The sequence below is a fragment of the Natrix helvetica genome, assembly GCF_964273705.1.
Source record: "Natrix helvetica genome assembly, chromosome: Z".
NCBI classification, from domain to species: Eukaryota; Metazoa; Chordata; class Lepidosauria; order Squamata; family Natricidae; genus Natrix; species Natrix helvetica.
The window spans coordinates 139,206,155-139,230,711 of NC_138554.1; the positions used below are offsets into that span (position 1 = coordinate 139,206,155).

At 45.5% G+C, this 24,557-nt stretch overlaps 1 protein-coding gene across 1 annotated transcript in view; it reads left to right on the forward strand.

Annotated features, from left to right (window-relative positions):
- Positions 1 to 24,557, forward strand: part of ALS2CL (ALS2 C-terminal like) — a 51,143-nt gene that overhangs the window by 15,725 nt on the left and 10,861 nt on the right. The window contains exons 7-20 of the mRNA XM_081971719.1: positions 369 to 436; positions 1,097 to 1,163; positions 2,080 to 2,276; positions 2,714 to 2,779; positions 4,377 to 4,475; positions 6,537 to 6,698; positions 7,895 to 8,006; positions 8,134 to 8,211; positions 9,594 to 9,724; positions 17,495 to 17,668; positions 19,106 to 19,196; positions 20,842 to 20,999; positions 23,207 to 23,269; positions 24,231 to 24,404. Coding sequence (XP_081827845.1) covers positions 369 to 436; positions 1,097 to 1,163; positions 2,080 to 2,276; positions 2,714 to 2,779; positions 4,377 to 4,475; positions 6,537 to 6,698; positions 7,895 to 8,006; positions 8,134 to 8,211; positions 9,594 to 9,724; positions 17,495 to 17,668; positions 19,106 to 19,196; positions 20,842 to 20,999; positions 23,207 to 23,269; positions 24,231 to 24,404 — 1,640 coding nt within the window. The remainder of the gene's footprint in view (positions 1 to 368; positions 437 to 1,096; positions 1,164 to 2,079; positions 2,277 to 2,713; positions 2,780 to 4,376; positions 4,476 to 6,536; positions 6,699 to 7,894; positions 8,007 to 8,133; positions 8,212 to 9,593; positions 9,725 to 17,494; positions 17,669 to 19,105; positions 19,197 to 20,841; positions 21,000 to 23,206; positions 23,270 to 24,230; positions 24,405 to 24,557) is intronic.

Below are 24,557 nucleotides of genomic sequence, written 5' to 3' on the forward strand. Positions count from 1 at the left end.
TCTTCCTCCTGTCCTCCCCCCCTCTTCTCTCCCCCCCTCCTCTCTTTCCCTACATATTGTTTGTAATTCTGCAAATCCCAGCTATTTCGCAAGCCTGTTTTTATCTCAAGCGCCTGTTCCCATTGCATCCTCTACCTGTCCCCCCATTGGAGATGAGAGGAGGGGCTCACACCTGAGGCTGCCCAGGCCCTCCACCTGAGCCTTAGAAGCCCCGGGAATCAGGAAAACGGGGTGGATTTTTTGTTTTTGTTTTTGCCCTTGTGTGCCAGTTACGCCCTTCAAGCAAAGAGGAGCAGAAATATTAATAATCTCTGATGTTGTTTATTGTTTTGAGGCTGTCTTTTTCTTTTAATTCCCAAATGTTCCAGGGGAATAACTTCCAGAGTTTTGATCTGAAGCTTCTGTGGGTTGAGACAGCTTCCAGCGAAACCGGAAAGTGAGTAAAATTAATTCAATGGCTTATATAGAGCAGAGGAAAAATTTATCTCTTTCCCCCATTCATTGCCTGGGGAAAATTTAATATCTTTCAAGTTAAGCCTTGACTTACGACTATTCATTTAGTGACCATACAACAGCCCTGAAAAAAGGTGGCTTATGACTGGTCCTCACACTTACGAGCAGTCCCCAACCTACGACCACTATTGAGCCCAACATTTCTGTTGCTAAACAAGACAAATTAAGTGAGTTTTGCCTCCTGTTTTCTGACCTTTCTTGACACTGTTGTTAAGTGAATCCCTGCAGTTGTTACGTTAGTCATGAGGTTGTTAAGTGAATCCAGTTTCCCCTTTAACTTTGCTTGTCAGACGGTCGCAAAAGGGGATCACGTGAAACACCCTCCCCCCCCGGGACACTGCATCCATCAAAAATATGAGTCAGTTGCCAAGCATTCAAATTGTGATCAGGTCACCAACGTCGTTAAGTGTGAAAATCATTCCTAGGTCAATTTTTTCAGTGCCGTTGTAAGTTTGAATGGCCACTAAACAAATGGATGTAGGTTGAGGACTTCAATTACTTGGGAGGAAAAAAGCAGGTGGACGAATTAATAAAAAAATATTTTTAATGCACAATGTCAATAATTTGTATTTTTTTTTTGCAGCCATATTTTAAACGTTGTGACTCCAGAAGAGAATTTCTTCCTCTTGGCCAAAGCACCAGAAGCCCGAGTAAGTGGCTCACTGCATTGGAGGTGGGCAGGTAGTCCTCGGCTTACGACAGTTCACTTAGTGACCGTTACAATGTCACTGAAAATAGTGACTTTTTTCAGTTGTGACTGTTGCAACATCTCCATGGCCATGTGATCAAAACTCAAATGCTTGGCAACTGGCATGTACTTATGTCAGTTGCAGTACCCGGGGGTCACATGATCCCCTTTTGCCACCTTCTGATGGGCAGAGTCAATGGGGACCCCTTCCTCTTTCTCTCTCTCTCCCTCTCTCTCCCTCTCACACACACACTTTCTCTCTCACACTCTGTCTTTCTTTTCTCTCTTTCCTTCTTTCTCTGATGCTTTTTTCTTTCTTTTTTCTTTCTCTGTCTCTCTTTCTTTCTCATTCTTTCTTTCTCTTTCTCTCTCTTTTTCTTTCTTTCTCCCCCTCCTTCATTCTTTCTCTTTCTTTCTCCCCCACTTTCCCTTCCTTCACTCCCTCCCTCACTTCTTTCTTTTTCTCTCTTTCTGTCTTTCTTTCTTTCTCTTTCCCACTCTATTTTTCTCTCTTTCTTTCTGTCTTTTTCTTTCTTTCTGCCCTTCCTTCCTTCTTTCTCTGTCTCTTTCTTTCTCCCTCCTCCCACTTCCCTTCCTCTTCTTTCTTTCTTTTTCTTTCTGTCTATCTTTCTCTGTTTCTCTTTCCCACTCTTTCTTTCTCTCACTTTCTTTCTCTGTCTCTTTTTCTTTCTTTCTGCACTTCCTTCCTTCTTTCTCTTTCTTTCTTTTTCCCTCTCCCCTCTTCCTTCACTCACTTCTTTCTTTCTTTCTTTCTTTTTTTCTCTCTGTCTCTCTCTCACTCACTCACACACTCTCTCTCTCTCTTTCTCTTTTTCTCATTCATTTATTTTCTGTCCATATCGTATCCCCCTCTGCAGGCGGTGTGGCAATGGAAGATCCACCGGGCAGTGGTCCAGGCCTTGGCGGAGAAGAGAGACATCTCCGTGTGGGGCAATGAGGGCAAAGGCTTAGCCCCTCCCCTCTGCCGCTTTGCCACCTTCGCCTTCAGAGCCGAAGGGCGATTCAAGGGCGCCACCTACGAGGGAGAGTGGTGCTTGGGGAAACCCCACGGGAAGTAAGTCCCTGAAGGCGCCGTCTTAAAAAGGCTCGCATGTACCGTAGTATTCTGAGTATAGGATACACCTTTTCCCCCAAAAAAAGAGGGTGAAAATCTGGGTGCATCTTATACACTGAATACAGCATTTTTGGCCTCCCGAAACTCCACCCCAACGCATCCCGTTTTTCACAAAAATGGGGAAGGCAAAAACGAGCAAAAAACGGGCTGTTTTTTGCTCGTTTTTGCCCCCTCCCAGCCCCCAGGAGCACTCTACAAACCTCGTAAAACCTCTGCATGCCCTGTTTTTCACAAAAAACAAGGCGTGCAGAGGGTTTGGGAGGCTGCAGAGTGCAAAAACCTTTTTTTTAATAATTTACCACTTCAAAAACTTGGTGCATCTTATACTCCGAAAAATACGGTAGTTAATTGCTTTAATTGGCCTCTTTTCTTTGCAGAGGGAAGTTGACGTGGCCCAATGGCCAGAATTTTGCAGGAGATTTCAAAAAAGGCTTGGAAAATGGGTGAGAGGCTTTACCTGGTGAATTGCTGATTTACAAGAGGCCCGTTTTGAGTGACAGGTTGCTCAGTCTGTCTCAAGATTACTGGACAATGCCCAGATTTGTTATGTTGGGTAGATCTGCCAGAGTTTGTTGTAGAAAAATCAAATCCAGAAAAGCACACAAACTGATTCAGCAGGATTCATTAACTTCTTTATATACGTAATAACAGATGAATAAATGTACAATACCAATAGTAGATTCTTCTAACATGTTAGAAGTTATAAGCAGAAATACAAGCAGGAGAGAACAGTTGGTTTCATTTCAGAGTTCAGAGCAGACAGAGATCAGTCTTGTTTCAGTTTCAATTCTCAGCACAGACTCAGTTGTGTTTCAGCTCTCATTGGCTGACTTAGATGCTATGCCTATTCATTGGCTGACCTTGTTACCATGTCTCTCCCAATCATGAATATTCTAACAAGATCCATGCCTGAAATCTGCCCATTGCTCATCTTGTGAATGTTTGGGAACTAAGCAAGATTGGGCCAAATTGGGCTTTGGATGGGAGACCACCAGTAAATCCTGGACTAAAGAGGGAGATTAAAAAAGATAAATCCTTCTAAATTGAGACAAAATCTTAATTTACCTCTGAATGGTGCCAGGAAAAACTGCACTGATGTTTCAGTGGTGTTCACTGATGTTTGATTGTAATCAGTGGAACAGCTTGCCTCCAGAAGTTGTGAATGCCCCAACACTGGAAGTCTTTAAGAAGATGTTGGTTAGCTATTTGTCTGAAACGGTATAGGGTTTCCTGCCTAGGCAGGGGGTTGGACTAGAAGACCTCCAAGGTCCCTTCCAACTCTACTATTGTATTGTATTGTTTGTCTCACAATTAATTTTGGCTGCAAATCTGCTTTTATAATTCTTGCACACTTATATACAGCCAATCCTCAACTTACGACCATCTGTTTAATGACCACTCAAAGTTATGACAGTGCTAAGAACGTGACTTATAACCAGTCCTCTCATTTGTAACCGTTGCAACATTCCCCACGGTAGCATGATCAAAATTCAGACCCTTCGCCATTGACTCGCATTTTACGACGGTTGCTTTGTGCTGAGGTCATGTGACCCCCATTTTGGAGCCTTCTGGCAACTAAAGTCAGTGGGGGAAGCCGGATTCACTTAACAGTTGTGCTACTAACCTAACGACTGCAGTGATTCATTTAGCAGCAAGAAAGGTCGTAAAGTGGAGCAAAAGTCACTTAACAACCGTCTCGCTTGGCAACGGGAATTTTGGGCTCAGTTGCGGTCATATGTCAAGGACGGACTGTACTTGATGTGATTGGAGCATAGAGGATGTTTTAATTTGGGTTCCTACAAAGCGGGTTGGACTAGATGACCTTAAGGGCTCCCTCCAATATCAGAATAGCGAGATTTCCTCACTAGAATTAAGTCAACCTCACTGTCTCTGTCTAACGCAATGTTTCTCAACCTTGGCAACTTTAAGTCCTGTGGACTTCAACTTCCAGAATCCCCCAGCCAGCATAGCTGGCTGGAGGATTCTGGGAGTTGAACTCCACAAAGTCGGACTCTTAACGTCTTTTCTTCTGGGTTTCAGGTTCGGGATCTGTTTGATCCCTCAAGAATCCAGTGACCACTACGACTGCTACAAATGCCACTGGCGGGAGGGCCAGAAGCATGGCTACGGTATCTGTGAGTAAGTTCAAAAAAGTTCAAAAAAGCATCCCTGTGGTCACGTGATCAAAAATGGGATGCTTGTCAACCGACTCGTATATATGACAGTTGCAGTGTCCAGGGGATCCCGCGATCCCCTTTTGTGACCTCCTGATATCAAACCCATGCGGAAGCCAGATTCACTTAATGACCGTGTGACAGCTGTAGGGATTCACTTCGCCACAGTGACAAGAAACATTGTAAAAGGGGGGGATTTACTTCTGTTTCGTTTAGCCACATAAATTTTGGGCGCAGTTGTGGTCATAATTCGAGGACTACCTGTAAGAACTTGGATTGACTGTGATTGAAAGAGAAATCTATGTTGTCGTTCTTTCTTTCTTTCCTTTCTTTCTTTCTCTTTCTTTCTTTCTTTCTTTCTTTCTTTCTTTCTTTCTTTCTTTCTTTCTTTCTTTCTCCTCTTCTCACTTTCCTTCCTTCCTTCCTTTCTCTCTCTTTATTTTTTTTCTTTTTTCTTTCTTTCTTTCTCTCTCCTTCCTTTCATTTCCTTCTTTCTCTCTCTCCTTCCTTCCTTTCTTTCTTTCTCCCTTTTATTCCTTCCTTCCTTTCTCTTTCTTTCTTTTTCCCTTTCTCCCTTTCTCACTCTCTTTTCTTATTTCTTTCTCTCTCTCTCTCTCCTTTCTTCCTTCTTTCTCTCTCTCTCTCCTTCCTTCCTTTCCCTTTCTTTCTTTTTTTCTTTCTTTCTTTCTTTCTTTCTTTCTTTCTTTCCTTCCTTCCTTCCTTCCTTCTTCCTTCCTTCCTTCCTTCCTTCCTTTCTCTCTCTCCTTTCTTCCTTCCTTTCTTTCTCTTTCTTCTTCTTCCCTTCCTTCCTTCCTTTCCTGGATATTCTACATCTCCCAGTTATAGAATAAGGTTGTTCTCGATTTACAAAAGTTTGTTTAGTGACCGAAGTTACAACAGCACTGAAAAAAAGTGACCTTAGGACCGTTTTTCTCGTGGTCACGTGATCAAAATCCAGCCGCTTTGCTGCTGGCTCATATTTATGACGGTTACAGTATCCTGGGATCACGTGATCCCCTTTTGCGACCTTCTGAGGAGCAAAGTTAATGGGGAAGCCGGATTCGCTTAACAACTGTATGACTAACTTAACAATGGCAGTGATTCACTTAACAACAGCAGTGATTCACTTAACAACGGTGGTAAGAAAGGCCATAAAGTGGGGCAAAACTCACTTAACAACTGCCTTGCTTAGCAACAGTAATTTTTGGGCTCAATTGTGGTTGTAAATTGACAATTACGTGTGTTTAAAGAATGTGATTGAGTAATAATAGAATTTATTTTATTTATTTATTTATTTCTTAGATTTTTAGACCGCCCCCTCTCCCAAAAAGGGACTCGGGGCGGTGAATTATATAAACTATATCTAGAATTCTATTTACCATTAAAATGATGCAATTTTTCTTCTATTTTTTAAAACTTTCTTTTAAAAGCACCGATTATATCTCTTTTTTTATAATGTATGTACTTTTATTATTTTTGTATGTGGGGTTTTTTTTGGGGGGGGGGTCAATAAACAAAGTAAAATATAATTAATTCAAGATTTTCTACCTCTCTTCATAAACTGGGTAGCACTTCCATTGAATGAGGAGGATACCATGAGTCCTTGACTTACAACCATTTGCTGAGCAGCTGTTCAGTTAAAATGGCACTGGAAAAAGTGACTTAAGAACCACTCCTCACACTTACGACCATCACAGCTTCCTCACTTGGGTATTCAGCAACCGGCTTGTATTTATGACGGTTGCGGCATCCTGGGGTCACGTGATTGCTATTTACGACCTTCTCAGCCGGCTTCTGACAAACAAAGTCAACGGGGGAAGCTGGATTCACTTAACGACCACATGACTTGCTTAACCCTCAGTGATTCCCTTAAGGATTGTGCCAAAAATGGTGCAGAATTGGGTGCAACACACTTAACAGTCTCTTTGCAACAGGAATTCTGGCCCTGATTGTAGTCATAAGTCGAGGACTGTATAAAAGTACTCTCAATTGAAGAGGTCTTTGTTAAAGTTGGCTTATTTTTCAGATATGGCAATGAGATGGTCTACAAAGGATATTTCAAGGACAATGTGCGTGAAGGTTTTGGCCTTCTGGATAGTCCCATGAGTACCGACCACCCATTTAAATACACAGGACACTGGACGAAAGACAAGAGAATGGGATATGGTGTCTTGGATGACAAGGAGAGGTAAGATGGCTTGCATCTTGTGAGTAAATAAAATGTAAGGTCCTTGGTGCTCTTTGAGCTCAGTTGTTTTCTTGCAGACGTTTCATGACCCAACTAGGAAACATCATCAGTGGTAAAAGGAGGTGTTGTGTGGAGGAGGTGGAGGGGAGGAGGAGGTGGTGGAGGAGGACAAGGACTGTGGGAGGAGGAGAAGGAGGAAGAGGATGACTGTGAAGTCCTTGGTGCTCTCTCAATTTGGTTGTTTCCATGCAGATGTTTCATGACCCAACTAGGTAACATCATCAGTGATAGAAAGAGGTGGTTGGTGGAAAAAAGAAGGAAGAGGAGGAGGAGAACTGGGGGGGGGGGTGTCCTTGGTGCTCCCTGTTTCATCGCTGATCAGCCATCAACAGACACAAAGGGATCAACCACATTTACGCAGAGTTCCAAATGTTTTGGATTGCCACTCCCCTAAGCCATTGCTTTTGGCCATGTTGGTTTGATGGAATTTGTAAATAAAACTATCTGGAGGAATCAGGTTGATCCAGCAGAGGTAAACCGATCTTTACTGACAGTTCATGACCCAACTGGGCAACATCATCAGTGCCTGAAGGGTGTGAGGTTTGCTGTCTGTGTATATACTAGTGCCTCACCCTGTCAGTGTTAGTGGCCAAGTTTTAGTTTAGGTTTAGGTTTAGGTTTAGATTTAGTTTAGTTTTAGTTTTAGTTTTAGTTTAGTTTAGTTTTAGTTTTAGTTTTAGTTTTAGTTTTAGTTTTAGTTTTAGTTTTAGTTTTAGTTTTGTTTTAGTTTAGTTTTAGTTTTAGTTTAGTTTTAGTTTAGTTTTAGTTTTAGTTTTGTTTTAGTTTAAGTTTTAAGTTTAGTTTTAGTTTAGTTTTAGTTTAGTTTTGGTTTTGGTTTAGGTTTAGTTTTAGTTTAGTTTTAGTTTTAGCTTTTGTTTAGTTTTAGTTTAGTTTTAGTTTAGTTTTAGTTTAGTTTAGTTTGTTTTAGTTTAGATTAGATTAGATTAGATTAGATTAGATTTAGTTTAGTTTAGTTTTAGTTTTAGTTTAGTTTTAGTTTAGTTTAGTTTAGTTTTAGTTTAGTTTAGTTTGTTTTAGTTTAGTTTGTTTTAGTTTAGTTTAGTTTAGTTTAGGTTTAGGTTTAGGTTTAGGTTCCCTTTCCCTTTTTTTCTTATTTCTGGCTTGTTGGATTTCAGAGGTGAACGATACATCGGGATGTGGGAAAACGACCAGAGGCATGGACCAGGAATTGTGGTGATGCAATCAGGCATCTGTTACCAAAGGACTTTCCACTTGGATAAAATGGTGGTAAGGGAGTCTTTCAACTGCTTTTCTTTTTTAAAAAAGGAGTATAAAAACCAACATTTATTCATTTACTTGATTTTCAACCCCATCTTCAACCAACAATTTCTTTTTCTCTCTCTTCCTCTGGAAGGGATCTGGGCTTCTCCTTCTGGAGGATGATTCCGTCTATGAGGGAAATTTCACGAACGACTTCAAGTTTGTTGGCAAGGCAAGTACGAGATGGAGAACCCATCGAACTGAGGCCTGGACTCTGGAGGAGTCAGGCTGCTGCTTAAAATGTTTTTCTTAACATTGGGATTGGTGGATGGATGGATGGATGGATGGATGGATGGATGGATGGATGGATGGATGGATGGATAGATAGATAGATAGATAGATAGATAGATAGATAGATAGATAGATAGATAGATAGATGTGGGTAGGTAGGTAGGTAGGTAGGTAGGTAGGTAGGTAGGTAGATAGATTGATAGATGATAGACAGACAGACAGGCAGACAGATGAAAGATGATAGATAGTTAGATGATAGATAGATGATAGATAGATAGATAGATAGATAGATAGATAGATAGATAGATAGATAGATGATAGATAGATAGATGATAGAGACAGGCAGGCAGGCAGGCAGGCAGGCAGGCAGACAGACAGACAGATGATAGGTGAATGGTTAAATAAATAGATAGATACTGTAAATAGATAGATGAGAGATATGTAGATAGAAAGAATAAGAGATGGATGGATGGATTTTCTTTCTTGCTGCCAAGAAATTTGTATGGATGTGAGGAAATAGTGATTAGTAATAATGGATAGTTAATGACAGTTATTCGTTAACCAAAATTATTAAGTATTAATCCTTAATAATGATTAATAATAAACTAAGTACCGGGAAGGAACAATAATTAAAAGTAGAATAAACTAATAATTAGTACATTCAAATTAATGAGACGTGTTAGTAATACTGGATGATTTTAATCCCCTTCCCAGCTGCTAAATATTTCACAAGGACTCCTCAAATTATAACCAAATTAAGAACTGCTTGGAGTTAAATATGGTGATGAACAAAGGAACTTAAAAACTGTCCTTGAAGTTATGACAGTCACATCTTTGGAAACTGGTTGATGTTTATGGTAGAATGCTATTAAAGTTTAAGGCCGAATTTCCTTAAGGACTGCATAATTCTGCTCTAAAATGGTTGTAATATAGGTCCAATTATCTGATGACTCACTTAATGACCACATCACTTAGTGACCAAAATTTAAGTCCCAATTGTGGACATACAACCACAATTGAGTTGCAAATTTCTATTGCTAAGCAAGAGAGTTATTTCCCCCCCTTGGAATCAGTTGCCAAGTGTCTGAATTTTGATTGCGTGACCATGCGGGATTCTGTAGTGGTCGTAAGCGTGAAAAACGGTTGTTCAGTAATGTGGTAACAGTCACTAAATGAATGGTTACAGGTTGAGGACTACCTACACTGGTGTGGGTTTTCCTTGTGCCTCTGTCTGTTTTCACCTTGTTTAATATTGTTAGTGACCCGGGATCATGTATTTCAAATGGGCGGCTGTGAATGAAGCAAACCATCATTTGATTTTAGGGAAAACTGACATTTCCAGATGGCTCCGTTCTGGAGGAAACCTTCACCAACAAATCCAGAGAAGGGATCCAGGTGCCAGGGGTGAGGAGGAGCCATTCTGGAGATCAACAGGCTGTCAACAGATCTGCTGTGTAAGTATAAGAAGGCCATGGTTTGTTGAGATTGTGGGGTTTCCACTCTTGGTGAGAAGAAGCTTCTAGAAAATCCATTCCAGAATGTTTGGCTAGGAAAGATCTCGCTGATGGATGCTGGAGCAATCGCACCAGAAAGGGGACTCCAACTTATGGTCTAATGAACTAAACGTTTCTCAAGCTCAACACATGGAAGAGAGCAGGACTTCCACTCCCAGAATCCCCCAGTCAGCTATGCTTTAAGAGGGGAGGACTCCAACTCCCAGAAACCCCCAGCCAGTATGTTTTAAGAGGGGAGGACTCCAACTCCCAGAAACCCCCAGCCAGTATGTTTTAAGAGGGGAGGACTCCAACTCCCAGAAACCCCCAGCCAGCATGCTTTAAGAGGGGAGGACTCCAACTCCCAGAATCCCCCATCCAGCTATGCTTTAAGAGGGGAGGACTTCTACTCCCAGAATCCCCCAGTCAGCTATGCTTTAAGAGGGGAGGACTTCCACTCCCAGAATCCCCCAGTCAGCTATGCTTCAAGAGGGGAAGGATTCCAACTCCCAGAATCCCCCAGCCAGGATGCTTTAAGAGGGGAGGACTTCCTCTCCCAGAATCCCCCAGCTAGCACACTATGTGGAGAATTCTGGGAATTGAAGTTCACAAGTTTTCAATATAATGAAGTGTTGAGTTAGAATCATTAGATCAGGATGCTCAGTAAAATGCCCAGGGGTCATGGCTATCATTTTTGAAGGAGGTCAAAAACAGTCAATGTGGGTTCCATTTTGACTTTTTGACCTTATCCCAAGTATACCCTTTCGTGGACCAGTATCTCCATTTAGTCAACATTACAGAATTTGACTTCTTGCGGGAAAATATGGAGTTTATACAGGCAGTCCTCGACTTACGACCACAATTGAGCCCATACTTTGTCCCCAAATGAGACAGTTGTTCAGTGAGTTTTACCCAATTTTACGGCCTTTCTTGCCACATCCGTTAGGTGAATCACTGCAGTTCTTAAGATAGTCACACGGTTGTTAAGCGAACCCGGCCTCCCCACTGACTTTGTTTGTCAGAAGGCCGCAAGGGGATCAGGTAACTCCTGGGACACAGTAACCGTCATAAATACGAGTCAGTTGCCGAGTGTCTGAATGTTGATCACGAGACCATGGGGATGGATGCAACAGTCTAAGTATGAAAAACAGTCCTAAGTCACTTTTTTCAGTGCCGTCGTAACTTCAAACGGTCGCTAAATCAACTGTTGTAAGTCGAGGACTGTCCGTAAGGTCAATACGAATAGATCTACATTGCCAAGGCTTAATGCCTGTTGCCTTAGATGAATGTCGAAGTGATGTCCCGGTGTTTGGAAGCCGTCGGGGTCTGGATGGGGGACAACAGACTTAAACTCAACCCCTCCAAGACTGAGTGGCTGTGGCTACCGGCACCTCGGTTCAGCCAGCTGATTCCATCGCTGGCCATAGGGGGCGAACAATTGCCCCCTGTGGAACGGGCGCGCAATTTGGGCGTCCTCCTTGATGCCCGGCTGTCAATGGATGACCATGTGGCAGCCGTGGCGAGGGGGGCGTTCCACCAGGTTCGCCTGGTGCGCCAATTGCGCCCCCTACTGGACCGGGATGCCCTACGCACGGTCACTCACGCGTTGGTGACGTCCCGCCTGGATTACTGCAACGCTCTCTACATGGGGCTGCCCTTGGGACGCGCCCGGAGACTGCAGTTAGTTCAGAACGCAGCCGCGCGGGCTGTGATGGGGAGTACAAGGTACTCCCACGTAACACCTCTCCTGCGCGAGCTGCACTGGCTACCTGTGGTTTTTCGGGTGCGTTTCAAGGTGCTGATTACCATCTTTAAAGCGCTCCATGGCACGGGACCTAGTTACTTGCGGGATCGCATCCTCCCACATACATCCCTGCGGCCAATTCGCTCACACAGAGAGGGACTTCTCCTGGTGCCGTCCACTAGGCAATGCCAACGGGCGACACCAAGGAGTAGGGCCTTCTCTGTGATGGGCCCAACCCTCTGGAATGACCTCCCCCCCGACATTAGAACCACTACTGACCTCCGCTCCTTCCGGCAAAAATTGAAGACTCACCTGTTCCGATTAGCAGGCCTGGCATAATTACAACTGTCCCCCCTGGCAAATGTATTAACTGGTTATTTTAGGGGTATTGTTTTTAACTTATTGTGTGTGTTTTAGGGGTTCAAAATCCTATATTTATATATATTGCTTTGTACAGTTCTTTTAATTCCATTTTTAACCTCCTCCATTCCAACTGTACATATTCAATTTTTATTGTATTTTGATATATTTTGCATGGACTGTACACCGCCCCGAGTCCCTTTTGGGAGAGGGGGCGGTCTAGAAGCATGAATAATAAATAAATAAATAAATAATGTGTTGGGGAACCAGAAGTGAGGAGAAGAACTAAAACAACGGCTGGGGATGGCCTAGAACAGTGGTGGGCAACCCGCGGCTCGGGAGCCACATGCGGCTCTTTACACCCTTTAATGCGGCTCTTCTGTGTGCCGGGTGCCCGCTCCCCTCTCTCCTCTCAGGCTTCGGAGGGAAGCTTCTGCAAAAACCCGGGCAAGTGACAACCAATTTTGGTCCTATGACTGCAGAATGCTGCAAAATACCATAAATGCAGGCCAGTTGTTGAGTGTTTCAAATGTGATTGGAACACTCAACAAGGTGACCACAGTGTGTGTGTGTGTGAGTGAGAAAGACAGACAGAGAGAGGAACAGAGAGAGGGAGTGAGGGAGGGAATCAGAGAGAGACTGACAGACAGACAGACACACACACACACACACAGACAGAGAGGGGGAGGGAGGGAGAGAAAGATAGACAGACAGAGAGACACACACAGAGTGAGTGATTAAGTGAATGAGTGAGAGACAGACACACCCACATACACAGAGTGACAGAGAGAGAGGAAGGGAGGGGAGAGAGACAGAGGGAGAGACAGAGATAGACACACACACACACACACACACACAGAGTGAGAGAGATGGGGGAGGGAGGGAGAGAGAGACAAAGAGCCAGAGAGAGAGAGAGAAAGAAAAAAAAAAGAAAGAAAGTGGGAGAGAGAAATGAAATTAAAAACAACGACATACAAACCTGACTTACTCAAACTATCCAAGGAAATGCAAGCCCAATGTTCACATTAGTGGTTGTGACTTTGTCAGTCAATGTCAGGATGTAATTTTCTCTACATTGTAAGGCAAATTTTACGGAATTTAACGTTATCGATAAATAATATCGTTCTAAAGTTTTTGTTTTATTAGTTGTGTTATTTGTATCCTCCCGACCTATGTGGATACTTGCATGCAGAATATTCTCAATAAAAACTTATTGAAACTAAAAACAGTGTACCATCCTATGTATTTTCGGTTTTAAAAATGTGGCTCTCAAAGTAAATTTCAATCGTGGTTTTGGCGAGATTTGGCTCAGTTGAAAAAAAAGGTTGCCCACCACTGGCCTAGAACTTCAGAGGCCACTGGAGGCCCGTTTCAGGGCTATGGATGGGCCTGACTGACTGCCTAGATTAAAAACAGCTGGGCCAGGAATGCCCCCCCCACTAAGGATCCCACATCTGTAATTATATCTATCCTCAACCACCTTAGACTGTCTCCCATTTTTATGACATCTCTGCCTTGCTCCACTATTTGGGAATATTTGAACATTCCCCCCCGCCTTCTTTCCAAGTACTATCTGGATAGTAAAGCCTCCAGCTCCCCCATTAAGACCTTAGCCCTCCGGCTATTGACTTTTACCACCAGCACCCTTACCCAATTGGGCTTTAATATTCTATCAATTTATTCAAGGTTAGACCTGCTCCGCCTGCGGGAGGCCCCTCTCTCGCAGATATGGCCCTTGGCTCTTACAAGGGCCTGCCTTGATGACGGGTTTGTGAACCCCGAGAGGTGGAAGAAACGGAAGCTGAGGGGATTTTTAGTCAAATGTTTTACATTGTTTTTAGGGGGTTCCAGGGAGGGTGGGTGGGTTAACCAGGCCGGGAGGGAAGCCAGCGCCAGTCGAACAGCTGAGTCCAGGAGGGAAGTGAGCGGGGTGGGGGGGAGAGGGAGCAAATTATTCCGGTAGAGGGTTGTTTTATTACATCGGTCGCGGGGAGGGGGGGATGCGAGGACAAGAGAAGATCACAAGGTCGGTTGAGAGACCGTGGCTGTTGGCTACGCCCGGTCGTTTGTACCAACCCCCGCAGCCTAGGTGGTCAGGAACTACAGAGCCAGGGCCTGCGGCTGATGCTTTGCAATGCAAGGTCCGTAACCAACAAGGCCCCCCTCATTAGCGAGTTGATCTCGGAGGGGGAGCTGGACCTTGCAGGGATAACGGAGACCTGGTTGGGCCACGAGGGTGGTTTACCCCTCGTGGAAATGTGCCCACCGGGTTTCCGTGCATTCCATCAGCCTCGGGCCCTGGGTAAGGGTGGTGGGGTGGTGGTAGTTATACAGGATTGTCTAGAGCCGAGGGAGTTCACTGTTCCTCAGATACCCGGGTGTGAGTCGCTGGGTATGAAATGGGGCCCAGGGAGGCAGTGGGGTCTGCTGATTGTATACTTGGCTCCTCGCTATACATCAGCGGCCCTGCCCGAGCTCCTCGAGCTGATCTCAGAGACGGCGGTTGAGATCCCCAGGCTTTTGGTCATGGGGGACTTCAACCTGCCATCAATGGGAGCAGCATCTGAGGTGGCTCGGGAGTTCATGGCTTCCATGACAGCCATGGGCCTGACCCAATTAATTCAGGGCCCCACACACGAGGGCGGTCACACACTGGACCTTATTTTTGTATCTGAACAGTGGACGAGTGATCTGGGAATAGGGGACTTAGTCATTACTCCCCTGTCATGGTCAGATCACTCATGTCTCCGGCTCGACTTCCCTGCCGCTACCCCCCACCGCGAGGAGGCGGAGCCAGCCTGATAGGTTCCAGACGGAACTTGGGCCACTACCTGTACCCTGACCCGCGCTCGGTCGGAGGACCTAGTGGCCGCCTGGAATATGGCGGTGGCTGGGGCCTTGGACCGGGTTGCGCCTTTGCGACCTCTCCTGCGGCAGCGATCCACCCGAGCTCCTTGGTATACCGAGGAGCTGAGGGTGATGAAGCGCCATAGGAGACGTCTAGAGAGCAGGTGGAGATCCTCACGCTCCGAGTCTGATCGAACACAGGTAAGAGCCTATTTACGGACCTACCTTGTGGCATTGAGAGCGGCCAAACGTAGACATTGTGCCGCTCTTATTGCGTCCGCGGATAACCGCCCTGCTGCCCTGTTTAGGGTGACCCGCTCTCTCCTGTCACAGGGGACGCGGGGGGCACCCTTGCAGGGTAGAGCAGAGGAGTTTGGGGAATATCTGCAGGACAAAGTCGCTCAGATCCGGAGCGGATGGGCCCCCTCCAGTGGGCCGGACGAGCCGTCAACAGTGAGTCTTGTGAGACCATTCTGGGAGGAGTTTGACTCTGTTGCCCCCGACGATTTGGACAGGTTGCGTGGACGGCTGCGACCCACCACATGTTCAATGGACCTGTTTCCCTCCTGGCTGGTACTGGCATCCTGGGAGGTGACACGAGGCTGGCTTCTGGGCCTGGTGAACGCTTCATTGGGTGAGGGATCCTTACCAACTGCCTTGAAAGAGGCGGTGGTGAGGCCCTTACTCAAGAGGCCTTCACTGGACCCAATGGAGCTGGCTAATTATCGTCCAATCTCCAACCTTCCCTTTTTAGCGAAGGTTGTTGAGAATGTGGTGGCACAGCAATTTCCACGACACCTTGACGAATCCGAATATCTAGACCCACGCCAGTCCGGCTTCCGACCCGGGCACAGCACAGAGACAGCCTTGGTCGCGCTGGTTGATGATCTCTGGAGGGCCAGAGATAGAGGTTGTTCCTCTATCCTGGTCCTATTAGACCTCTCAGCGGCTTTTGATACCATCGACCATGGTATCCTATTGCGCCAGCTGGAGGGGATGGGAGTCGGAGGCACCGTTTTACGGTGGTTCGGCTCCTACCTCTCCGACCGGTCGCAATGTGTGTTGACAGGGGGGCAGAGGTCGACCCTGAGGTCACTCACTTGTGGGGTGCCACAGGGGTCGGTCCTCTCGCCCCTCCTGTTCAACACATATGTGAAGCCACTGGGGGAGATCATCCGTGGTTTTGGGGTTGAATACCATCTGTACGCTGATGATACTCAGCTGTACGTTTCAACCCCAAATCACCCCAGCGAGGCTGTCGAAGTGATGTCCCGGTGTTTGGAAGCCGTCGGGGTCTGGATGGGGGACAACAGACTCAAACTCAACCCCTCCAAGACTGAGTGGCTGCGGCTACCGGCACCTCGGTTCAGTCAGCTGACTCCAACGCTGGCCATAGGGGGCGAACAACTGCCCCCTGTGGAACGGGCGCGCAATTTGGGCGTCCTCCTAGATGCCCGGCTGTCAATGGACGACCATGTGGCAGCCGTGGCTAGGGGGGCGTTCCACCAGGTTCGCCTGGTGCGCCAATTGCGCCCCCTTCTGGACCGGGATGCCCTACGCACGGTCACTCATGCACTGGTGACGTCTCGCCTGGACTACTGTAATGCTCTCTACATGGGGCTTCCCTTGGGACGCGCACGAAGACTGCAGCTAGTCCAGAACGCAGCCGCGCGGGCAGTCATGGGGAGTACTAGGTACTCCCACGTAACACCGCTCCTGCGCGAGCTGCACTGGCTACCTGTGGTCTTTCGGGTGCGTTTCAAGGTTTTGACCACCATCTTTAAAGCGCTCCATGGCATAGGGCCTAGCTACCTGCGGGATCGCATCCTCCCACACATATCCCTGCGGCCAATTCGCTCTCACAGGGAGGGGCTTCTCCTGGTGCCATCCACTAGGCAATGCCAACGAGCGACACCAAGGAGTAGGGCCTTCTCTGTGATGGGCCCAACCCTCTGGAATGACCTCCCCCCCCGACATTAGAACCACCACTGACTTCCGCTCCTTCCGGCAGAAACTGAAGACACACCTGTTCCGACTGGCTGGCCTGGCATAATTCTTAACGTCTACCTCCTGGCATATATATTTTCTACTGGTTTTTTAGGGGACTTAATTTTATAGGACACTGGGGCTTTAAATTTTGTATATTTTAAATTATTTATTTAGCAATTACAGTTCTGTCTATTTTATTCTCCTCTTATTTATGTATTTATCCATCTAATAATTTTAATTGTTATTATGTATGATGTTTTTGATATGGACTGTACACCGCCCCGAGTCCCTTTTGGGAGAGGGGGCGGTCTAGAAGTGCTAATTAAATTAAATTAAATTAAATGCTTACGGATTTCCATTTGAGAGTCATCGAGGGTGGGTGTCAACTCACAAAACATCCTTGGCCTGCTCTCGAGTTGCCATAGGTAAGGGGAACGGGGAACTGATGACGCAGCATGGCACATTCCATGCATATCTTTCTCAAGGCTGTCTCCCAGGTTACCCACATTAGTCAGAGGGGCATGATCTCTACAGCCTTTGAAAATGCTCCGTTGGAGAATGTGATTTATGACACACCCTGGGGGGGAAGGGGGAAACAGGGTCATAATTGGGCCATAAATTACATGGGGTCAGAGTTGGCTTCATTTTGGTATGTGCAGACATGTTGTTCCTAATAAATAACTGGATTTCTTTTGAAGCTTGGCTCCATACTCATGATTTAATTTGGACATCCGTGGGAACTCTGGCAGTGGGGAAGTTGTACGTGTGAACTGTATGTTTTTCTTGTCCAGCCAGTTGGGTCAGGACCACTTCCCGGTGGAGAAGCGATGGGAAGGCCTCTATGACCAGTTTCTGGCGTTCGTCCACGCGGGAGGCCAAGCAGACGCCGAAGAATCGTTCATGGGCTTTCATGTCCAGACGAGCCGCGAACTGCGCAAATCTCAGGAGAATCTCTTCTGCCACGGGTAAATGGCCGTTGCCTTGTGAGAAACTGTCACTGTTTCAAAGCAGCAGGATCGGGGCCTTGGGTTTGCCATCTTTATGAAAACAGGATGACGGTGGAGTTAGATCTTGACTACCGCACAGTGCTCTGCCTGGGGCTGCCCTTGGGAACTATCTGGAAGCTTTGTTTGCTTCAACACACAAGGGGTTTTGTGCAAATCTAGATCGATACACCTCTCTTGTGGGAGTTGCGTTGGCTCCCAGGTGCAATTCCAGGTATTGATGGTCACCTTGAAAGCTGTACCTGGATTGGGACCAGGTTATTTAAAGCAGGGGTCTCCAACCATGGCAACTTTAAGACTCCCAGAATTCCCCAGCCAGCAAAGCTGAAGGCCAAAATTTATCCTGTCAAGCAAGACGGCTCTTAAGTTAAATTTTGCCCCATCTTTACTACGTTTCTTGTCGCAGTTGTTAAGTGAATCGCATTCGTTACGTTAGTCACACGGTCGCTAAGCGAATCCGGCTTCCCCGTTGACTTTGCTTGTCAGAAGGTCGCAAAAGGGGATTTCATGGCCCCAGGGCACTGCGACCGTCATAAATACGAGCCAGTTTGCCAAGCATCTGAATTCAGATCACACGGGGAGGCTGCAACGGTCATCGTAAGTGTGAAAAACGGTCGTAAATCCCATTTTCCAGTGCCGTTCCAAATTCAAGCGATCAGTAAACGAATGGTTGTAAGTCAAAGACTACCTATAACAGTGATGGCGAACCTATGGCACGCGTGCCACAGTGGCACACAGAGCCATTTGTCAGGGGACGCGAGGTGCTGCCCTGAAGGCTGGCCGGCGCGTATGCGTGCGCTGGCCAGCTGAGTTCACCCTTTTTTAAACCCATTTTTCGCCCTCCCCAGGCTCCAGAGGCTTTATAGGAGCCTGGGGAGGGCGAAAAGAGCCTCCCCAACCCCCCCCCCAGAGGCGCCCCGGAGGCCCTCATGAGCTTCCTGAAGCTTCCGGAGCGCAAAAAAACCGGCCCTACGGGCAAACCGGAAGTTCAGAAACTGACTTCCAGTTTGCTCAGAGGGTCGTTTTGACTGCTCCCGAGGCTTCAGGGAAGCCTCTGAAGGTCCCTGAAGCCTCCGGAGGGCTTCTGGGCGGGCGGGGGAGGCTGTTTTCGCCCTCCCCAGGCTCCTATAAAGCCTCTGGAGTCTGGGGAGGGCGAAAAAAGCATGCAAAAATTGGGGGGTTGCACCTGTAGTGCGTGCATGCACACTGGGGGGCTCACGCATTGCATTATGGGTGCAGCACGCCTGCACACGACCCCCCTGTGCTCCCCCCCACTTATGGCACGCGAGCCAATAAAGGTTCGCCGTCGCTGACCTATAACACCAGAGAAAATGTGAGGCTCCTGAACTGGGGAGGTTTTACTCGATGGTTTTACTCACTTCCGTCTTTCTCCTCTAGAGGAAGTGCAGAAGCGTCCGAGAAGACGGACTTCCTGGAAGAATTAATAAAACACCAGGAGCCAGAAGCTCTGCCGAGTTATTTGCAACAGGTATGGTGTAGCCCAGGTAAGCGTCAAAAAATAACAGAGCTGGAAGGGACCTTGGAGGTCTTCTAGTCCAACCCTCTGCTCAAGCACGAGACCCTATGACTGATGGCGAACCTATGGCAAACAGAGCCATTTCTGAGGACACGCAAGGCTTACCCAGCGAAATTGCGCGCTGTGGTCAGCTGATATTTGGCTGTTTTACGACCAGCAAACAAAACCGGAAGTTTGGGAACAGACTTCCGGTTTGCGCATTGGGCTGTTTTTCGTCCTCCGGAGGCTGCAGGGAAGCCTCCGGAGGGAGAAAAATGTCCCAACAGGCAGCCCGGAGGTGTGTTCCCGAACTTCCAGTTTTGCTTGTTGGGCCGTTTTTCCTCCCACCCCAGGCTCCAAGAAAGCCTCTGGAGCCCGGGAAGGGCGGAAAATAGACCTACTGGGCCAGTAGTGGGTTTCGGCTCCCGTTGCAACCGGTATGCTGCAGCGGGAGCTGGGCGTGCATCACGGGCAACGCTCCAGCTGCTTGGTGGAGTGTCGTGCAGGCGCCCTAAGTTGTGGGTGCATGCGCAGATGGCCTGTTTCCTTCAAATACAGGTAAGGAACGAGGACGGGCGGGCCCTCCAAAGCACCGTTCCAGTACGGTGGCTGTTGCTTCCGGCAGGCACCGTTATGTGCGCACCGGGGTGCACCGCCTGCAACCCACCGCTTTACCAGGCCCACCAGAAGTCAGAAAATGGTTCATTTCCGGTGTCCAGAGGACCTCAAGGGGCCAGGGGAGGCCCTCTTCAGCCTCCCCAGGCTCCAAGAAAGCCGTGCGCGCATGCACGGGGCAGTGGGAGGGTCACATGTGCATGAATAGGGAGCATGGCGCATGAGGGCATTAAATTATGGGGGTGGGCATGTGATAGCACGCACATGCATGCTTTTGGCACCCGAGGCGAAAAAGCTGTGCCATAACTGCCCTCTGCCATTCCAGACAAGTAGCTGTCAAGACTTTTCTTAAAAACCTCTAAGGATGAAGCACCCACAACTTCTGGTGGCAAGGAGTTCCATTGTTTAATTGTCCTCACTTGTCAGGAAGTTTCTCCTCAATGCCAGGTTGCTTCTCTCCTGGATTAGTTTCCATCTGTTGCTTTATGTTTTGTATTTCTGTCAAAAGGTCCGCTGAGCATCCGTTTTTGCAAGTCTTATAAAAAGCTCTTTCATATTCAAATAGTCCTCGACTTACAACAGTTCATTTACGACGGCACTAAAAAAAATGACAGGATGACATTTGTTAAGCGAGATTCGTCCCATTTTACCACCTTTCTTGCCTCTGTTGTTAAGCAAATCATTATGGTTGTTAAATGAGTAACATGGTTGTTAAGTGAATCTGGCTTCTCCACTGACTTCATTTGCGAGAGTTGCCACCTGAATTTTTATCACATGACCCTAGGGAATGCTGCAATGGTCGTATGTGTGAATAAGGGTCATAAGTCACTTCTTTCCTTGCCATTGTCACTCGAAATGTCACTAAACGAGATGTTGTAAATTGAGGACTACCTATAATAGGATGATAAACCTTATTTGGGCTTTCCTTATCTATCTAGCTGTTGTATGTCCAAATCTGAAATCCACCTTGAGTTTAAAATAGCTTATTTTCTTGATTTTCCAGGCTCTGGGATCCTCATTGCATCCTCTGGGGAAATTGCTGAAAACTATGATTTTGGTCTTTCAGTCCACTTATTCTGGCATTGGGGCCAACAAGCATCTCTTGAGAATGGCCCAAGAAGAGGTCAAACACTACTCCAAGAAAATATGGGAATTTTACCAGTAAGTATGGCTTGTGTTGCACGATTCCTGGAAAACTTCATTCTTAAGCAACCGCAAATAAATTTAATTTTTGCTTTCTGGCATTTTTCATTTGCTTTTTGCCTGGATTGTGCTTCTAATTTTTTTCTTTATTTGTATCTTTGTAAGAGACCCTAGATAGGGAAAATATCATTTTTTTAACCGTAGAGGTAGTCTATGACTTACAACTGTCTGTTTAGTGACTGATTCGAAGTTATAAAGGCACCGGAAAAAATGATTTATGACTCATTTTCACACTTTTGACTGTTGCAGCATCCCCAATGATTAAAATTCAGATGCTTGGCAACTGACTCATATTTATGACAGTTGCAGTGCCCCAAGGTCATGCGATCTCCTTTTGCGACCTTCTGACAAGCCAAGTCAGATTCATTTAACAACCAGGTTACCCACCTAACAATTGCAGAGATTCACTTATGTGGCATGGAAAGGTCGTAACGGAGGCAAAACACTTAACAAATGTCTCATTTAGCAACATAAATGTTTGGGCTCAATTGTGGTTGTAAGTTGAGGGCTGCCTGTATAACAGAATAACAGAGTTGGAAGGGACCTTGGAGGTCTTCTAGCCCAACTCCTTGCACGGTTTCTCTTATACGTACAGGTGAGAGCCCCAAGTTTTTAGTTAAAGCATAGTTTAGAACAAGTTCAAAATTTAAATTTCTGAGTTTTTAAAATTTTTTGAGAGAATGCTAATTATCTTTTAAATATTTTTTAATTTTCTGGCCTTGAATTTTTATCTTTCCTGAGTTTTAATTTTAGATTTTGGAGTTTTCTAATAAACTCTTTTAAGTATTTTATTTTTCTGTGTGTGTTTTCCGAATTTAAAATATAACTTTCTGACTTTAAATTTCTAAGTGTTTTCTAATGATCCCTTTTAAATTTCTTAATGTTCCAAGTCTTTTCTGAGTTTAAATTTTAAATTCTGCGTATTTTCTAATGACCTCTTTTACATTTATTAATTTTCTGTGGCTTTTTTTTTAGTTTAAATCGTAAGTTACTGTGTTTGAATTTTAAATTTCTCAGTGTGTTATAACGATCTCTCTTAAATTTCTTAATTTTTCAAATTTAAATTTTCAGTTCCCATGTTTAAATTTCAAATTTTCCAGTGTCTTTCTAATGCTCCTTTTTAACTTTGTTAATTTTCCAAGTATCATTTCCATATTTAAATTTTAAAATTTCCAGCATCTTCTAATGATCTCTTTTAATTCCCAAGTGTCTTTTCTGAGTTTAAATTGTAGACTTTTGAGTTTAAATTTTAAATTTCCTAGAGTCTTTTAATGACTTTTTAAAAATTTCCTAATTTTCCAAGTGTCTTTTCTGAGCTTAAATTTTAAATTCTGAGTTTAAATTTAAAGAGTAAGGTTCTACATTTAGGCAACAAAAACGGAATGTACAGGTACAGTATAGAATGATACTTTGCTCAGTAGTAGTAACTGTGAAAGGGATCTTGGAGTCCTAGTGGACAACCATTTAAATATGAGCCAGCAATGTGCAGCAGCTGCCAAAAAAGCCAACACAGTTCTAGGCTGCATCAACAGAGGGATAGAATCAAGATCACGTGGAGTGTTAATACCACTTTATAAGGCCTTGTAAGGCCACACTTGGAATACGGCATTCCGTTCTGGTTGCCACGATGTAAAAAAGATGTGGAGACTCTAGAAAGAGTGCAGAGAAGAGAAACAAAGATGATTAGGGGACTGGAGACTAAAACATATGAAGAATGGTTGCAGGAACTGGGGATGTCTAGTTTAATGAAAAGAAGGACTAGGGGAGACATGATAGCAGTGTTCTAATATCTCAGGGGTTGCCACAAAGAAGAGGGAGTCAAACTATTCTCCAAGGCACCTGAGGGTAGAACAAGAAGCAATGGGTGGAAACTAATCAAGGAGAGAAGCAACTTAGAACGGAGGAGAAACTTCCTGACAGTTAGAACAATGAATCAGTGGAACAGAAGTTGCCTCCAGAAGTTGTGAATGCCCCAACTCTGGAAGTCTTTAAGAAGATGTTGGATAGCCATTTGTCTGGAACGGTATAGGGTTTCCTGCCTTGGCAAGGGGTTGGACTAGAAGACCTCCAAGGTCCCTTCCGACTCTACTATTATATTATATTATATATTATATTAAATTTCCTATTGTCTTCTAACGGTCTCTTTTACATTTCTTCTCTTGTAGAGGCTTGTTGCAACTTGCTTTCAAGGTCAAAAGCTTCAAATCCCCCCAAAACACAGAAAAAAGGTATAGATATAAAACTCGGTTAAGCCCTTGATTGTTCGAATCATGGATTGTTACCTAAGCCACAGTCCTTTGGTGCTCGTTTAATACCAAGACATAAACCATGTTGTACAAATTCACATATTCAATTTCGAATGCTTAAAGACCGAGATTCATTCCTGGGCATGCTGATGCATTTCCAAAATTTTGTGGATGACAATATGAAAAATATCAGTTGCTTTTGTCTGGTTGCTGCTTCAGTTTTGTTCCCCATTAAAAATGGATGAAATCTTATATTTTCGTGATTTGAACCTTCCAGATTCACTGGTGTGCTTGTTTCTTTTGACTTATAGCTAGTCCTCGACTTACGGCCACAATTGAGCCTAACATTTCCATTGCTAAGCAAGGCATTTAATGAGTTTTGCCCTATTCATGACCTACCTTGCCAGAGTTGTTAAGTGAATCACTACAGTTGTTAAGCTAGTCACGTGGTTGTTAAGCGAATCTGGCTCCCCCCCCCCATTGATTTTGCTTGTCAGATGGTCGCAAAAGGAGATTAGATGACTCCGGGACACTGCAGCTGTCATAAATACGAGTCAGTTGCCAAGCATCTGAATTTGGATCATTTGACCATGGTCGTAAGTGTAAAAAAAAAAACGGTCACAAGTTGTTCTAATTTGTAATGGTCATTAAATGAACTCTTGTAAGTCGAGAACTATCTGTAGATTTTGCCTTCCGTTTGGGGGATGATGGTGGCAATGCCTAATATTTTAATATACTTTTTGTTCTTTACAACAACCCTACGAGGTGGGCCGGTCTAATTAACTCACCGGAGTAATCCACCGAGTTTCCTTAGATGATGTTGGATTTGAACCCAGACCTCGGTAGCGATGAACGTGTCAGTGTTGCGGTCAAGAGCGCTTTGCTGTTGCGAGATGAAAGAGAGGCGGGGAATGATGGGGTTTGTTGCTCTCCCTCGGATTAGGGGCGTGGAAGGAGCTCCCGTCATTCTGCCTCTCATCCTCCCTTACTTCTACCCGGATCTCCTGATGCTCTACCTGGTCGCCCACGAGAAGCAGGACGGGGATTACTGCCAGGGAATCATCAGCCTCAGTTGCTTCTCCGACACGGCCCTGCTGGAGTACCTGGATGTGCAGAAGTGAGTGGGGGTCTCAGAAAGGCCCCTCCCTCCTTTCTTTCCTCTCTCCGTCCTTCCTTCCTTCCTCTCTCTCTCCTTCCCCTTTCTTTCTCTTTTTGTGCCCTTCCTTCCTTCCTCTCTCCCCTCCTTCCTTCCTTCCTTCCTTCTTCCCTC